The sequence below is a fragment of the Ranitomeya variabilis genome, chromosome 2, assembly GCF_051348905.1.
Source record: "Ranitomeya variabilis isolate aRanVar5 chromosome 2, aRanVar5.hap1, whole genome shotgun sequence".
Lineage (NCBI taxonomy): Eukaryota > Metazoa > Chordata > Amphibia > Anura > Dendrobatidae > Ranitomeya > Ranitomeya variabilis.
In genome coordinates, this window is record NC_135233.1 from 1,040,888,800 (window position 1) to 1,040,907,687 (window position 18,888).

The 18,888-nt window shown below is 44.4% G+C and overlaps 1 protein-coding gene across 1 annotated transcript in view; it reads right to left on the minus strand.

The window, feature by feature from the left end:
- The window catches only part of NOL10 (nucleolar protein 10), a 65,223-nt gene that overhangs the window by 35,717 nt on the left and 10,618 nt on the right, over positions 1-18,888 (minus strand). The window contains exons 6-13 of the mRNA XM_077291429.1: positions 17,945-18,081; positions 17,443-17,508; positions 17,150-17,210; positions 15,351-15,436; positions 15,049-15,127; positions 14,153-14,302; positions 12,361-12,427; positions 11,370-11,422 (exon numbers count right to left, since the gene is read on the minus strand). Of these exons, the coding sequence (XP_077147544.1) occupies positions 11,370-11,422; positions 12,361-12,427; positions 14,153-14,302; positions 15,049-15,127; positions 15,351-15,436; positions 17,150-17,210; positions 17,443-17,508; positions 17,945-18,081 (699 nt within the window). The remainder of the gene's footprint in view (positions 1-11,369; positions 11,423-12,360; positions 12,428-14,152; positions 14,303-15,048; positions 15,128-15,350; positions 15,437-17,149; positions 17,211-17,442; positions 17,509-17,944; positions 18,082-18,888) is intronic.

Below are 18,888 nucleotides of genomic sequence, written 5' to 3' on the forward strand. Positions count from 1 at the left end.
TTGAGTCGGAGGTTTGGCTAACCAACTCCACAGCCCTGACGGGAGGTGACAAAACTTTTTAAACTTTGGGACAAAGTTTTCGGAGGATTTTACTGCAGGCAATTCCCTTGCTTTTAATAGGTGCTCGATGCTCCAAAATGCTAACTTGTGAGTAATCAGTCTCATTATCTGTTTAGACAGATGGACACATGCATAGATATACACACTTTGTACTCCCGAAAACGTAATATGATTGTTGTTTATAAGCATAGGAACAAAAAAGAAAATAAAAATAAATTGCAGTTTGGAACTTAAAGGCTGAAATTGAAAAGATGAACATATTGGGTCTGTCTGTGACTCCTATAGAGAGGGATCATAATGAAGGTGTTAATGGCCGTCAGTGCTTTTGTCAGAGGAAGGCAGGTGTCAATGCCAAACGGGCTCACTATCGAGCAGATGGCAGCGAGGTGAAATCAGGACATCACAGTGATGCTGTGCGGAGAACACGGAGCAATCAGAGCTGGTGGCCCCATGGACGTCCCACAGCGGCAGGATGGGACCACCTGTGTGACTGCATGTGTGGTTATGGCTGAATACTGCACCGTGGGAAGACATGGTCTTCTAGGAGACAACAGATCCAAAATATGGTAGCGTACTCATGGATCAAGAGTATGGAGCCCCAGGGGTTGTGTCTCCATCTAAGCTCAGGTATGAACATGTGGCCAGAGTTATGCCCTGAATTTAAAGACTTTATGAAACATCCCCTATTAGGATAAATGGGAGCCATAGAAAGGCTCACCGTTCGGTAAGAGCAGCTCCCATCCTGATGAAGTTCAGCAGCCCTTGCAGTTGTACAATACTACATAGTATGTGGCAGGGGGGAAAGCTTGGCTGGTTCCAACTTTTTCCCCATTCACTAAAATGGGGATGAGCAGTGATCGAGCCAGTGGACAGATATGATGCTATGGAGTGCTGTAGACCTTGTTTTCAAACCCTCAAAGAGGACCCATCGCTTGCCATAAGTGTCTTTTTTTTTTACCTGGTGTAAATGCCGCCATTTTCCTGAATCCGGCATCATTCTTTTCTCCGTTCCTCAGTTATGGCCCTCTCTCCCCAGTACATAAATTTAGTCAATTTAGCCAACTATAGATGGTCCCCAATAAAATTTCCATAGAGAAAAATATTGTAGTCTGCCCCCCCTTTTGCAGATATAAACCAACCAGATTTATATACAGAAAAAAGGGGGTGGCCATAGGTCGGGAACAGAAAAAAATGGCAAAATAAACAGCTTTTATTTGTACCAAGTAAAAGGTTTTTTTTTAGTTTATTTATATTACATATTTATGACAAACGAATGGTCCTTTTTAAAAACCAATTCACAGATAAAATTTTAAGAAAATTCATGCTCCCTGGCTGCAGTTTGCTCTTTACCCACCATCCCCAGGTCCAGTGCTGAGCCTCTGGCGCCTATGGCACAGGCAGCGGAACAGCCAATCAGTGAGCTCAGCGGCTCCGAGTGTGGCCGTGCCGTCTATCTGGGCAGAGCCGCTGATCCACGTGAAGTCAGCACCAGGGACCTCGCGAGGATGAGTATAGAGCAGTTATATTATTTTCTGAAATGGGACAACCCCTTTAAAAAGTTACACATCTCCTTTATTGAGCCCTAAAACACAATACAAAATTCTGCTTTTGCTCTTTTTTTTTCTACAGTTTTAGGAACTGTGAAGTTCCCAATATCTGCGCACCTGGCCGGTGCTGTAATGTAACCCAGAGGGAATGCTCCATAATCTTGTGCCAAAAATCACAAGGGGGCACGGGATCAAAGATAAAAACGTTAAACAAGGATTCTCTTCCTTTTCGGAGCCAAAAGTTTTGCACTTGAAGGAGAAGTTCCAGTAACAATGAAGTGCCTCATTCATGGCGATAAGGCAATAAAGCAAACACATCGCACACGTCGGGCCTCACTGGAGGAAATCACTAGGATTTCCTGTCGTTGGGTCTGATTTTCTCGTTTCTCTCGCTCTTAGACATGTTTGGACTGGCGGCGGAGGATGCACATGTTTTCCACCCTGCACTACACACAAGCCGGGTGAAATCTCTAACACATTGACCTACTTCTTCCTGATCCTGCCCATCTGTGTACGGCTCAACCAGAGCACTGAGCGGAGACAGAAAAAGACAAAGTGCACGTGGGGCCAAAGCGAGGGCTCCATCCTTCCCCGAGCAAGACTCATTCACTTTTCTACCACCCTGATCTATGGAGGTCCCAGTGGACCACCCAATTATTCTAATCGGAAAAAAATAAAATGGTTGTGTATTTTTCAGAAAATATAGGGGACTAGAAATAAGTCCATTATTCCAAAACACCACAAAAATATTGCACTACTACAACGCCACTCCAAAAAGGTGGCCAAGCTGCAAAATCACACCCAACTCATGGACATGTGACGCAGTTTTCGGAAGGAGACATTTTTTTTAACCTTTGAAATATCTAATTAGTGACACCAATGGCCACCTCCTTCTCCACAGTAAGATCAGCACAAGTTCAAGTACAGGTCCTTCTCAAAAAATTAGCATATAGTGTTAAATTTCATTATTTACCATAATGTAATGATTACAATTAAACTTTCATATATTATAGATTCATTATCCACCAACTGAAATTTGTCAGGTCTTTTATTGTTTTAATACTGATGATTTTGGCCTACAACTCCTGATAACCCAAAAAACCTGTCTCAATAAATTAGCATATTTCAACCGTCCAATCAAATAAAAGTGTTTTTTAATAACAAACAAAAAAACCATCAAATAATAATGTTCAGTTATGCACTCAATACTTGGTCGGGAATCCTTTGGCAGAAATGACTGCTTCAATGTGGCGTGGCATGGAGGCAATCAGCCTGTGACACTGCTGAGATGTTATGGAGGCCCAGGATGCTTCAATAGCGGCCTTAAGCTCATCCAGAGTGTTGGGTCTTGCGTCTCTCAACTTTCTCTTCACAATATCCCACAGATTCTCTATGGGGTTCAGGTCAGGAGAGTTGGCAGGCCAATTGAGCACAGTAATACCATGGTCAGTAAACCATTTACCAGTGGTTTTGGCACTGTGAGCAGGTGCCAGGAAGCATGAAGTGCTCCAAAATCTCCTGATAGCTAGCTGCATTGACCCTGCCCTTGATGAAACACAGTGGACCAACACCAGCAGCTGACATGGCACCCCACACCATCACTGACTGGGTACTTGACACTGGACTTCAGGCATTTTGGCATTTCCTTCTCCCCAGTCTTCCTCCAGACTCTGGCACCTTGATTTCCGAATGACATGCAAAATTTGCTTTCATCAGAAAAAAGTACTTGGGACCACTTAGCAACAGTCCAGTGCTGCTTCTCTGTAGCCCAGGTCAGGCGCTTCTGCCGCTGTTTATGGTTCAAAAGTGGCTTTACCTGGGGAATGCGGCACCTGTAGCCCATTTCCTGCACACGCCTGTGCACGGTGGCTCTGGATGTTTCCACACCAGACTCAGTCCACTGCTTCCTCAGGTTCCCCAAGGTCTGGAATCGGTCCTTCTCCACAATCTTCCTCAGGGTCCGGTCACCTCTTCTCGTTGTACAGCGTTTTCTGCCACATTGTTTCCTTCCAACAGACTTACCATTGAGGTGCCTTGATACAGCACTCTGGGAACAGCCTATTTGTTGAGAAATTTCTTTCTGGGTCTTACCCTCTTGCTTGAGGGTGTCAATGATGGCCTTGACATCTGTCAGGTCGCTAGTCTTACCCATGATGGGGGTTTTGAGTAATGAACCAGGCAGGGAGTTTTTAAAAGCCTCAGGTATCTTTTGCATGTGTTTAGAGTTAATTAGTTGATTCAGAAGATTAGGGTAATAGGTCGTTTAGAGAACCTTTTCTTGATATGCTAATTTATTGAGACAGGTTTTTTGGGTTATCAGGAGTTGTAGGCCAAAATCATCAGTATTAAAACAATAAATGACCTGACAAATTTCAGTTGGTGGATAATGAATCTATAATATATGAAAGTTTAATTGTAATCATTACATTATGGTAAATAATGAAATTTAACACTATATGCTAATTTTTTGAGAAGGACCTGTAATCTACGTCCTCGTTCCAGTTAATCGGGGGCAGATTTTTAGTATCGTTCACAGTAGGCTTTGTCCTCAGCGTGAAGGAAAACATGGAGACGATGCATGTTCCTTTTCGTGATTAGTGGGGGGACCAAAGTCTGGGACCATCGAGGATACCCATAAAGAAGGTCGCCTTGGCTTTTCTTCAGCTCACCTTCTTCCGTAACTCCCACAAAAGTGAACAGAGAGGAGGAAGCTCAAACTATCTTCATCTCCATTTTCCACCTTTTCCCCCAGTTGTGGTCAGAACATCAGGAGAGTCTAAGACTCATGATCTTGCCATACCGTTAGGTACGGGTCCCAGAGGTTGCAAATCTCACTGAGAGTGGTGACCAGGTGACTAAAAACTAGCACCACAAGGAAACTGGAAGCCGTCCGAATGACAAACTCCATATCGTTTAGGGGGAAGACTGGGATACGGACTGGTGTCCCTTAAAGAATTCCTATGGAACGACAGAAAAAGAGAAAACTGTGTAAAGTACACAGGCACGCAAAGGTTCAATTCTGATGTGAAGTTTCCCGACGAGCCTTCATGCGTGCCATATGTTAGATAACCGGTTTCTGAAACGTAACGCCCAGTAATAAGACGGCGAGATTTAATGATTTCAAGGAAAATGGCTCAATTCCAGGGAGTGAGAATTTCCAGCATTCCCCTGATACCACTCACGCACTTTGCTGACGTTAGGCAGCTTAAACACAGGACACACAGTATCAGCCGCGCAAGCCCCTTCATGTCACGGCCGTAATTATTTCAATGCAAAAGTCAAGTCAAGATTAAAGGTATATCCTGTTGTGAACGTCCTCCACCCCTCCAGCACCACATCCCATAACTAATGGTTTAATGGCTTTTATTACCCCAAATATTCACAGGCTTCCCACCGTGACCAGAAATAACTGGATCTGTCTGATCTGTGAAGTGCAAGAGCCGCAGGCAGGTGATTTCCAGCTGCCAAACAGAAGTAAAATAAAAAATAAAAAGTAAAATGGCCATCTTGTCACAGACAACCTTTTACTATGAGACCAGCTGAGCCACAATGTGAAAATATGGCCTACTGGTTGATCAAACATTGGCCTGTCGACCATGCGTGTAACTCATTTTGGAGTATACTGAACAGTCATCAGTTGGTTAAAACATTTACTGCTAAAATACGATCTTTCTTTACGGTTTAACAGGGCAGAGGTTTTAGAGGTGGGAAAGTAGCCAAGTTTTCATGGAGGGCAGATCACACAAGCTGCAGACAGGGAGGAAAGCATCCACAGTGCAGTGGGAGGGTTGAATCTTAGTGGGAAGGACAAAACCAAGAGGAACGTTTGAAAATAGTGGTAAGTTTCAACCTGCATTGCAGGATTATCTCAGACAGCAATACAGCTTGTGGTCACAGCTAGTATTTCTGCTTGCCACGTACTAGATCTCAAACCTAAAAAGATTATTCACAATTTGTCTTTTAGCAGCTCGCAACTAGTCTCTTAAATTGTAGTAGAACTGTAATATTAGCAGAACTATAAAGCTCCGCACGAGTTCTGCTGTAACACTTTCAGTTCTTTGTGGTTTCTTCTGGAGTGTGTCTACTGCTATCATTATATTTAGAAACAGAGATAACAGAGCATTTGGACAAGCACAATGCTTGGGACAGTGGAGCCCCAATTAGGAGACCTGCTTTAGGGGCAGCAAATGTTGGGTGCTTGTTATTTTGCTAAATTTATAGCAGCTTGTCAGGAGCTGAGAGTAAGGGAGGAGAGTAGCTAACTGCTGTAAAGAAATCACTGGGCTGGAGAGAGATGGCTTGTATGTTAGGAGTTAACCCCTCTCCTCAAATGTAACTACTGCTCACACAGGCTCTGGATAGCCACCAGTAACCGTACACCATGAAAACCAGCTGTACAATATGGAAGATTAAAGCTCTCCCAGCAGAAGAATGACATAGGATAGAAAAAGCAAGTCAGTTGCAAACTTGCATATTTCCATGCTGTCTAACTAACCAAAGCAATTTAATAACTTGAGAATACTCATTTAAAGAGTGACTTTTTTCTACTTTTCTAAAATGATCTCCAGCATGGAAAGTTATGAAACAGGGGAGCACCTGTTCAGTTTGTGCTCTGAGAAGCAGGAGGATGCCTTTCAGCTGCCCTCCCCTCAACTGCTTTTAACTTGCATCTCCAGGTCTCAAAGATTTACTAATCTGTTATGCATTTATTTTTTATATATATTTTTTTAAGCAGGGAAAGTTATGAAACTTTGCAAAATCACTTTATTATGGGAATTTTTCTTCATACATGTAAAAAAACAAGTGGCCGCCAACCCTTGCTTTCCCAAGTCTATCTGCCTGCCTTAATCGCAGAATGTGCTCATTTGGAGTACAGATGATGGCAGTGAAAGCCTCTGCCAAGTACCTATATCACTATTTCCTCAGGGGATAAGCTGTATGAGATTGTTGTGAAAAGCACACCACTCATCAGTGAAATGGCCAGCTCCTGTGTCCTCCTCCGAGTGCTTATCCACATAGTGGGACAGTTGCTGAGCTGATCCATCACTGCTATCATCACCTGTACTCCTAATCAATACATTCTGATATCAGTGCAAACAGATCAGGGAAAAGCAGGGGTTTGGAACACCGTTATTTTATTCTACAGGAATGAAGACAAATCCTATAATAGAGTGATTTGCAAACTTTCCATGCTGGACAAAATTCTGAAAAAAAAACAAAAAACACCACAAAATAAAAACAAGAAAGAGAGGAGTCCTCCTACTCTTCATAGCAGAATCAGAGCAGGAGATCCACCAGTGATCTAGACAGTGCATGACATAAAACAGAAGCGAAACTGAAAAAAAAAATAAAAAAAAATATAATATATATATATATATATATATATATATATATATATATATATATATATATATATATATATATATATATATATATATATATATATATATATATTTTTATTTATTTTTGGGAAATTTGCAATGGGTGTCCCATTTTGACACCTTCAATTTGGATAACTATTTATTTTACAAGAAAACAGCCAAAACAAATGTGACAAGAAAAATAAATTTGTGCCAGTGCTGAAAAATGTCACCTTCCTGGTAAAGTGAGGAGGCAGTGGTTAGGAGACAGAACATATGTCTCCATCCGAGCCCAGACTGTATAATTGGATGCTGCACTGTAATCCTACAGCTGAAGAGCTGCATCTATTGCATTTGGCCCGGCACCTTTATTCTGCAGACGCCCTCTACACCGCGGGGCTATTTTTTGCAGGGCTTTGTTCTTAAGCAGCTCATTTCAGCGGTATAGTAATGAGCAGCACACAAGACATTGCATGTTGTGGCGGTAGGATGTGGCTACGGCTGGGCGTTCATTTTCCAACCACAAGACGAAATGACATATGCTTCAAAGTGACGAGAGGAGGGAGCTTCCTATACATGTCATGTGCTTCTCTTATATACAGAGTTCTGGGCTCCATATGTTAGCATCAGCCACACTGAATGACCGCTATCTTTACATATGGGGGCAGATTTAATAATACCATACACTATTTAGACAGTGCATACATAGACCAGAGTGGCACAGCACCTTCCCTGGTCTCCAATAAAATATTATAAAATAAATGTATAATATATACCGTATTGTGCGGGTTATAAGACAAACCCCAAATTTTGGGGAGGAAAATAGGATTTTAAAATAAAATAGTAGTGCGTGTTATAGTCCGCTTTAACGGTAGCTTACTGGGGGTGGTGGAGCGGGGTCCCAGGAGGCAGGGTCGCTGCAGCAGGAAACTGGCAGTGGCAGGAGTGGCGCGATGCTGCAGGTCCCAGGCTGATAGGAGGGGGGCTCGGCGGTGCCGACATTTTGTGAAAGCCCGGACCCCTCCGCACTTTCCATTGTTTTTAATGCGTTGGGACTTGGGCCACTGGAGGCGTCACATGTGCAGATTGAGATCTCTGATCCCTATATCTGTAGCTTCCTGCAGCAGTGACCCTGGGACCCCACTCCAATTTTAGATCACTCTTCTTTTGCAAACTGCTCCTCCAGGTCTCTCATATGTGAAGGCGCCTTCTCCCAAACTTTCATTTCTCTCTACAGGTGTTCAAGATTTAGATCCGATCTCATTGCTGCCACTTCAGAACTCTCCAGACCTCCATCCATTTCTGGGGGCTTCATGAAGTACCGTTTCATTGGGGTCATTGTCCTGCAGGAAGACCATGACGCAAAGCCGGCTTTCTGACACTGGATGCTACATTGAGACTCAAAATCCTTTGGTAATCTTCAGATTTCACGATGATTTGCACACAGTCAAGGTACCCAGTGCCAGAGGCAGCAAAACAACCCCAAAACATCTTTGAACCTGACTGTAGGTACTGTGTTCTTTTCTTTGTAGGCCTCATTCTCATTTCGGTAAACAGTAGAATGATGCGCTTTACCAAAAAGCACTTTTGCCAGTAGGATTTTGGGTTACGTACATTTTGGAAAACTGCAGTCTAGCATTTTTATAGGTCTGTGCCAGCAGTGGGGTCCTCCTGTGTCTGCTGCCATAGCATTTCATTTCACTCAAATGTCGACGGATAGTTTGCGCTGACACTGAAGCACCCTGAGCCTGCAGGACAAGTTGAATTTCATTGGAACTTGATTGGGACTGCTTATCCACCATTGTTGCAACCTTTCATCAATTTTTCTTCTGCCGTCCAAGTTCAGGGAGATTAGCCACAGTGCCATGGGTTGTAAAACTTCTTGATTACGTCGCACACCGTAGACAAAGGAGCATCAAGATCTCTGGAGATGGACTTGTAACCTTGAGAGCGTTGATGTTGTTCAACAATTTGGGTTCTCAAGTCCTCAGACAGTTCTCTTCTCCTCTTTCTGTTCTCCATCCTTAGTTTAGCACACACAATGGAAAGATTGAGTCAACTTTCCCCTTTTTAAGTAGTTTCAGGTGCGATTTTCAAATTGCTCACACCTGTTACTTGCCACAGGCGAGTTGGAACGAACATCACATGCTCAAAACCAAGTTGATTACCCACAATTTTGTAAAGGTGCCAACAATTTTGTGCGGCCCATTTTTGGGGGTTATGGGTAAAATTATGTCCAATTTACACTTTTTCTCAGTTTTTCTGCCTTGTTCTAACACACGCAAAAGAAAAACCATGTGTAATTGTGATAATTTTCTGGGAGAAATCCTTCATTTTCTGGAACAATTTCAAGAGTGAAAACACTTTTGGCCGTGACAGTATGTAAAAGTGTGCTTGACTTTCTTCCAGTTTCAGACGATGAATGGAGTTGAGGTCGAGCACTCGCACCTCTACTCATACTCAAGACAGGGCACTGTGGAGCCCCATGGATATGGACCAACTTAATCTCGGGATGCCAAAACACAGACCTGAAACTTTCTATCAAAGCTTTTCTGTAGGTAGGTTCCACTCCCTATGACTCAGATTCCACCATAATGGTCTCAGACTCCACAGCCCTGGATCAAACCGTGTGAGCCCATCTGCCAGCAACAAGGCGACCTCTTTAGATGGGATCCTACACCTACCATCCCTGAGCCTAGGCCACCGGCAAATGTAACTCCTTCCCAATGTACTATTATGGCATGAAATGGGTGCAGGAGTGTGGAGGAGGCCAAGAGGCAATGACTGATCCACACAGCGCAGGGGCTGGCCGTGTTTACAGCCGCACTCTCCTCTAATAGCAGCAAACGGCATTCAAATGGTGCAATCCTGACGGGTTATTCATCATTCCCAAATCCCCCAGATGATGTGACCACATGGTGCAGATGGATCAAAAATATGGGTTCTGTTGAAGGGCCACATCTTCTGTGCCATGGTAGAAAAAAAAAAAAAGATCCTACAGGTACATCAGAAACTAAGCAATTTTTTTAAAACAACAACAAAAAAAAAAAACCTGTAAAACGTTTGGTATCACAGTAATTGTACTGGGCTGAAGAATCATGTTGCCAGGTCATTTTTACCACAATGAACGCTGTAAAAAACAAAACATAAAAACCAACAATGGTGGAATTGATTTTTTTCCCCCTTTTTCTACTATTTTGCCACACTTGGAATTTGCTTTCACATTTTTCAGAACATTTCGTAGTAAAGTGAATGACGTCATCAAATAACTGGAGCTTGCCTTCCAAAACATCAAAGTCTTCATACGACTATCGTGAAGGAAAAATTTGACAAAAAAAATAAATAAATAAATAAATTATGGCTCTTGGAAGAAAGGGGGGAGGAAACGAAAGGGTAAAAGCTGAAATTGGATGAATTTTTAAGGGTCTGAAAATCCAGCGCTAATTAGAGAAAGGTAGGGAAAAGCCGGTCTGTTAGCGCAGAGGCGGCCTTGTCAATGGCACATACACTTTGAATATTTTTTTTTTCTTTTTTTTCAAATGGAATACGCAGAGAAGCAGCGGAAATAAGAGGAGAGCAAAAAAATGGGCCACTTCTGACCTGGTAACAGGCCCTCTTAAAATGGGTAAATTCTCAACGGAGACATTGAAAGCACAGAGTGTTTCCAGAACAGTGGGGAACAGAGGCGAGCCTGCATGTACAGCTCTTCCGGGCAGCTATGGTGGCTTCAAAAATGAGTCACTCCTTTGGCTTTTTTTTGTTTGTTTTGGTACCTCACAATCTGGAATTTCAGTTTTTTGAGGGTTCATGTAAAGAACATGCCTACAACTGTGAACATTTGGTTTTCTTTTTATTGTGAAAAACAAACAAACAAAAAAAAAAAAATAAGACAAAATAACGGAAAACGTCAGTGTGCATAACTATTCAACCCCCTAAAGTCAGTAACTTGTAGAGCCAATTTTTAGGTATTTGATCCCATAAATGTAACTTATTCCTATACTTTTATCACTTCGCCAATTAGACTATTTAGTGCGGATGCATCTCACACAAATCGGATTACAAAAATATTTACACACAGGTTGTAATGTAACAATAGGTAAAAAGCCAGGGGGTGAATACTTTTGCAAGCCGCTGTAAGCGCCAGCATGGGGTCCCGAGTACACAATCAGCCCGGTTATGCTGGGACGAGCAGGTTTCTGTGCATTATTGGGCAGATTTGCCACCCATGACGGATAACCACACAAGAGGCTGTCATTTTGGCAATGGCGTTTACCAAGCGCTCACGATCCAAAGACCACGGCTTGTACTGAGCCCCACTAATGGCAGCTGTATGTATCTGGGCCCGATATATACAGTGTCCATGTCACACAGCGCCCCACTACACAGAACGGACGGAACCTACCGGGATATAATAGACGTTCATTTTCGGAGCTTCGTTGGCAGTGAACAGCATTCCTGGGGACACAAAACAGGAGAGCGGGAATGAACGTTATCAGACACCTGGCAGCTGTGCGGGCGCGGAGTCTACGGGCAGCCTGATAGCGGGGTCATGGGAACCTCGGCAGCACACCACCACCATCAGTGCTGACAGCAGGGAGCCATGACCCACAACATGTACAGTCAGGCCTCAGACACGGAAATACAACAGCGCCCTCTACTGGACAGGAGGGCAATGGCCACCAGAGAAGGAACAATTGTATAAATCAGTCTCTTTTTGCTATATTTTTCCCATTGGAAGTAGCAGTCCTACAAGTCAACGTCAACCCTGTAACAAGCCGTGCTACATGAAGCCAAAACAGACCCTCCATATTCAGACACTGTTTCAGGGCTTTTTCCCCTCATCAGTACAATGCAGGAGATCTGTTCTGTCTAAACGACTCTGGGTCTAAGGGGGAACGTTTCACGTTGTGGAGGGTCCAAGTTGACGGTGTGTCTGGTATATAATAGCTGAAGGAAGGAGCATAAATTATGCTTGCACCTTTAACCAGGGCTGTGGAGTCGGGAGTCAGAGTCATGGAAATTGAGGAGTCTGAGCCCATTTTGGTGGAGTCAGAGTCTGAGTCGGTGTCATGGAGTCGGAGCCCATTTTGGTGGAATCGGTGTCATGGAAGTTGAGGAGTCGGAGGTTTGGCTTACTGACTCCACAGCCCTGCCTTTAACGCCAGCACTGCCCAAGTTACCTAGGTCATAATTTCCCTAAAATTAGGGAAGTTACAATGCAAATCTGACCCAGTTTTTGCAAGGAGCGGACATTGCCCTGCGGTAACATGTACTGGAGGACAGCGGTGAGGGAGCACTGGTTGTAAGGGCTGACGGTGGGGATAGCGGTGGGGCTTGGGGCCGTATTAGGGGGTCACATCTTCTATACACACACACGTAAAATGGGTTCTCACCTGAATTAGGGTAAAGGCAAACATCGTTGACATCGGCCTCCGGTTCAATAGAGGTAAAAACTTTTCCCTGTGGAAAAAAAAAAATAAAAAATACAATCCTGGTGACCTAACAGTAAGAAGGACTCCCTGGTGAGGAGATCCAGGTAGATTATGAGCACGGCCAGAGGGGGCGCCGCCGGCTGCACATTATGGGGCATCTGGAAGCATTCCCAGGCTGTACAATCCTGTTGCGAAATAACTGCAGAAAGTAAAATCCCATTCATTCCCGTAATCCCAGCAAGATCTGCTATAAAAGCGGAGAACGCACCTCGGAGACGTGCGCTCGTAACTGGGAAAGGCTGCCCATATACCGGGAGCGGGCACATGATCCAGATCTGGGCACCACAGAGTGCCATGTTCACCCTGCACAAAGCTTTAACCCTGTCCCAACCAGAACCTTTTTATTCTTCCTGGACAGAAGTATGAAGGTTTGTTTTTCGCTTGACGAGTTGTAGCCTTAAATTACACCATTTACTTTACCTATCATGTCATGAAAAAAAAAAAAAAATCTAGCGTGGTGCATTGTGAAAAAAAAAGTTTTTCGGGTGATTACAGTTTTCGCTGTGCAGTATTTGGAGCTGCGAGGGCTGTTTTTTTTTTTATCCGCTGAGCTGACGTTTTTATTGATATCATTTTGACTGTTTCTTATTGCATTTTTTTTTATGTTTTGGCGACTATATAAAACAAAAAATAATATCTGGAATTTCAGATTTTTTTCTCATTACGGAGCTTAGCAGTAGCATTACTTGATTTTTATAATTGCCAGATCAGACTCTTGCGGGTGCAGCGATATCAGGTTTAATTTTCTTTATTTGGAATGGCGGAAAAAAGGGCAATGCAAGTTGAATTTTTTTTTTCCCTGTGTTTTTAAAAACTTTTTAATTGTATTTTTTAGTTCCCTTAGGGGACTTGAATCTCCGAACATCTATACTATAAACTGCAATACCAGAGTATGGCAGCATATAGCAAGAATCAGAATCTCCACGCTGGTCTTCACTGGAGCACTGTCATAGCAGACCACCGACAGCTGGATTCTAACCTATAGGCACCGCAATCGTGTGATGGCTAAAGGGTTCCTGGAACGGTGCCCCACCTAGTTTACAAACTGTAGACGCTGCTGTCAAGAGATTGGCAGAGGCATTTAAAAGGGTTGTCCGCCCTTGGGTTGGCGTGTCTGCAGTCGCTCTGTGAATCCTCACAGCACTTCATCGGTGCCGCCACAGGTAGCCAGATTTGCACACATCCAAACTAGATATGTCCGGCCTCACTCAATACACTTGCACTGAGAGAGGCTGCGCTCGTCTACTCGGCATGTGACCACGTGTATGCAAATCACATACTTGCGGTCAGGCATCGGATGCTTCTGGTGCTGGAGAATCCTCACTCCTCGCAGCGAATAGTCACAAGTCTGCAGTCGCAAAGAGTGACTGCAGACTTGTAGCCTACGGCTGAACAACCCCTTTAAAACAATAACAGCAGCGGGCTACATCTGAGTGTCCAGCTCCTGTAGGCGTTCGCTCCCGAAAAAAGTGCACAGCAGAGCGCGCGTTCGCTCTGACATCACCATTACATTCTATGGCCCCCCGTGGGTGCATGCATCTGGACCCCGTTTTGTGGACGATTTCAGACGTATTCCCTGACGGGGACACAGGACGCAATGTGAAAGCCCCCTTAGGGTAACGCATCAGGTCCTGAAGACTCCGGCTGACTGTTCGCTCAGCAATCTACCAGCACCACATGTCTGTGCACTTACATTATCCTTGTTCCACATTTTGATGATTCTGGAATCAGAAGATATAATCAGCTCTAACGGATCATGAAACTGGATGGATTTGATGGGGAGCCCGTACTGGTGATCCTTTACAATCAGCGGACGGTTGGAGCGGAGATCGTACACCAGAACCTGCAGAAGGAAAATGAAAAGAATTGTTCTATGCATGGAAACCTAAGAAGCGTGACTGTGCCCACCACCCACATAAAGGGGCACTAACTGATCGCTGGCTCGGCGTCCGCTTCCCCCAGTTACTCTAGACTGTAGACAGGGGGATTCTCCTGCAGACCCCGGGCTGTCATGCCAACCCGTCAGCGACCCGCGGTTATGTGACACGAGCGCCGATGGGAAGGATTAGTGACTCGCTTCAGGCGTGTGCATGTTAAATGACACTGTCAGAGATTGACAGCAGCATTTAACATGTTAACAGCCGCGGGTGGAATCGGGGGCACATGTCGGCTCATGAAATCAGCTCACATGCGCAAGAAAAGATGCGGGCTCAGTGCTGAAGCCCACATCAAAGGGTGAGATAAGACAGGCGTCATATATACACAGCAAATGTCGTGAAGGGGTTAAAAAGGATTCGGCTTTATCTTCTGTGCAATAAACCAGGACCCATGGTCATAATTGGATTTTGGGTTACTCTCAGCCTTTTGGGGGTATTATGTCCATGTTAGCATTTGTTGCAGGAAATTCTGCATCTCTTGGCAGAAAAACGCAGCGTATAAGACGTTTTGGATGATTTTTCCGCACTCATTCGTTCGGGTGAAATCTGCAGCAAAAACACTGAAATAATTGACATCCTGCAGATTTACATCTGCAAGGAAAAAAATAAGCAACGTGTGCACAGACCCTTACAATCCATGCCATCGCCTTACCTGTCCGGTGGACATGCCCACGGCCATGTGCAAGGGGCCATTAAACCTCAAAGCAGAGACAGACGGTAAACCCTCAATTCTGAAAGAAAGGACACAGACGCACGATAGTGATATCATCCATGTAACAAAGATAAAGGGACGATTCATCATTTGCCTTTTTTCCCTCTAAGTCAATTATGTGGTTCGTGAATTTTTCACAAAAATAAAAATGAGCAAATGAAAAAAGTACCGAACCGTAGGGATCAATGAGGGGATAACGAGCTAGCAGCCAGTGATGAGCTGCAGTCCATCATTGTACTTACTCTGTGTCCTCCGTTACACTGCCCAAGGCACAGTCCAGAATCCCCACACGGCTCCTCATCCGGGGGTCCCAGCACTCCACTTTACCCTATGGGGAGGGGATATTTACAAGAGTAAAGCAATTTTAACCCCTTCCCGACATGTGACGGAATAGTACGTCACATGTCGGGACCCCCGCTTTGATGTGCGCTCCGGCGGTGAGCGCACATCAAAGTCGCGACATGTCAGCTGTTTTTTACAGCTGACATGTGCGCGCAATAGCGGCGGGTGAAATCGCGATCACCCGCCGCTATTAACTAGTTAAATGCCGCTGTCAAACGCAGACAGCGGCATTTAACTACCGCATCCGGCCGTGCGGCCGGATATGAGCGCATAGCCGACCCCTGTCACATGATCGGGGGTCGGCGATGCTCCTCCATTGTAACCATAGAGGTCCTTGAGACCTCTATGGTTACTGATTGCCGGTGGCTGTGAGCGCCCCCCTGTGGTCGGCGCTCACAGCACACCTGCATTTGAGCTACAGAACAGCGATCTGATGATCGCTGTTATGTAGCAGAGCCGATCGGGCTGTGCCTGCTTCTAGCCTCCCATGGAGGCTATAGAAGCATGGCAAAAGTAAAAAAAAAAAAGTTTTTAAAAATGTGAAAAAAATAAAAAAAATATAAAAGTTTAAATCACCCCCCTTTCGCCCCAATCAAAATAAATCAATAAAAAAAAACCCCAACCTACACATATTTGGTATCGCCGCGTTCAGAATCGCCCGATATATCAATAAAAAAAAGCATTAACCTGATCGCTAAATGGCGTAATGAGAAAAAAATTCGAAACGCCAGATTTAGGCTACGTTCACATTTGCGGTCAGCGCCGCAGCGTCGGGCGCCGCAGCGTTGGGCGCCGCAGCGGCGCCGCATGCATCATGCGCCCCTATATTTAACATGGGGGCGCATGGACATGCGTTGTGCTGCGTGTTGCGCCGCATGGCCGCAAGCGTTGGACGCAAGAAACGCATCAAGTTGCATTTTTTTTGCGTCCAACTTTCGGCCAAAAAGGACGCATGCGGCGCAAAACGCAGCGTTTTAGCGTGCGTTTTGCCGCGTTATTGTTTGCGTTGTGCGCTGCGGCGCCGACGCTGCGGCGCACAACGCAAATGTGAACGTAGCCTTACGTTTTTTTGGTCGCCACGACATTGCATTAAAATGCAATAACGGGCGATCAAAAGAACGTATCTACACCAAAATGCGATCATTAAAAACGCCAGCTCGGCACGCAAAAAATAAGCCCTCACCTGACCCCAGATCACGAAAAATGGAGACGCTACGAGTATCGGAAAATGGCGCAATTTTGTTTTGTTTTGTTTTTTGCAAAGTTTGGAATTTTTTTTCACCACTTAGGTGAAAAATAACCTAGACATGTTAGGTGTCTATGAACTCGTAGTGACCTGGAGAATCATAATGGCAGGTCAGTTTTAGCATTTAGTGAACCTAGCAAAATAGGCAAGCAAAAAACAAGTGTGGGATTGCACTTTTTTTGCAATTTCACTGCACTTGGAATTTTTTTCCCGTTTTCTAGTACACGACATGCTAAAACCAATGATGTCGTTCAAAAGTACAACTCGTCCCGCAAAAAATAAGCCCTCACATGGCCAAATTGACGGAAAAATAAAAAAGTTATGGCTCTGGGAAGGAGGGGAGCGAAAAACGAAAACGGAAAAAGCTCCGGGGGTGAAGGGGTTAATCATCATACAAAAGCTCAGAGACCAGCAATCTAGGTGAGAAAAGGCAGCATGGCAGCCAAGCGTTACCTCCACTGTGCCGGCAGCAAATAAATGGTGCGCAGGATTGATGTCACAAACGTTAATCTGCCTAAAAATAAAAATTAAATTAAAAAAAATATATATACATCAGATACTGTCAGCAAGGTTAATACTTGGAGAAAAACTAAAAAAAAAAACAAAAAACAAAAAAAAAACGGAAATCAAGAAAAAGTCCTAAATAAACTCCTGTACAGATGGATGATCTGCGAGTGATCACATTCATTGCTATGTGACAGTGTGGTGCCACCTGGTGGCTTTTAGCATGTATTACCACAACTTACGTAGCTTCAGTCTGCAGGGAATTTAGATAGCGTCCTTGCTCTAAATTTAACCGGTAGACTTCAGAACTGAAGAGAGAGGAAAGTTTATTTTATTTTTTTTATAAAAGAAAAAAAAAAAATCTCAAGATAAGGCGAGCTCTAGTTTATTGTCGGAAATTCATGTTCTTCAACATATACTTCTTGAGTACGTCACTTTATATCCATACATCAGCACACAACATTTACATCACTCAAAGAAAAAAAAATAATTATTGGCTCACAGTGAATAGACAGGACACGTACTAGGTCAATGGGAGGCAAAAAGGACACTATTGGGCATTGTAAGGTGCATGGGAGGCTTATGGCTGTAACCGAAATAATCGCCAATACCTCTCCCAGGGCCTAGACGGATCCTCACAAGGTTGCCCCATAGAGGAAGGCCCTGTGACTAGTTCATTAGTGGGGGACTTATGGAATAAAAAGGGATTGTCCAATGTAATGAGGCGGCCCCTCCTCGTCTTACCTTGCTCCGACAAAGTACACATCGCAGGACGGGTAGTGGTAGGAGAAGTCTCGGCCAAACTTTGGTATCCTCAGCTTGTAGTAGAAGCCGTGCTGCGAGTGGAACTCCACGTACCGGTTGCTGTAGAGGAAGAGGAGCTGGAACAGAAGAGACAATGAGGCTGAGCCTCCGCTCAGTGAGGCCGCCATCGCTGACAAGTCTATGTGCTGAGCGGCTATTCTGAGCAGCTACTGTATGGCGCGTCTAATATAAAGTCATTCCCTCATGTGCCGTCTGACCCCCACCACCCATTGCTTAGAAGGGGTGCCCATTACTAGGTGACCCCCCCCCGCCCCTCCATGCCCTGCTCGGATTGATGGCTGCCCACGTGTGTTATGACCCCAATGGCAGGGGGTCTCAGAAATAATAACTAAGTCTGCAAACACAAAAAACCAGCTCATAGGGCAGTGGTAACTGAGCTGACCATATATCTAATCCTAGCACCACAACTAACAGCAGCCGGGGAACGTGCCTACGTTGATTCTAGACGTCTCGCACCAGCCGGAGAACTAACTAACCCTAGAAGGGAAAAGAAAGACCTTTCTTGCTTCCAGAGAAAAAGACCCCAAAAGTTGGATACAAGCCCCCAACAAATAATAACGGTGAGGTAAGAGGAAAAGACAAACGTAAGAATGAGCTAGGTATTTAGCAAAGAGAGGCCCACTAGCTAATAGCAGAATATAGTAAGATGACTTATATGGTCAGCAAAAACCCTATCAAAAATATCCACGCTGGAAATTCAAGAACCCCCGAACCGTCTAACGGCCCGGGGGGAGAACACCAGCCCCCTAGAGCTTCCAGCAAGATCAGGAATCACATTTAGTACAAGCTGGACAAAAATGAGAGCAAGCAAATAACTGAAAAAACAAAGAAGCAAGACTTAGCTTAATTTTGCACGAACCAGG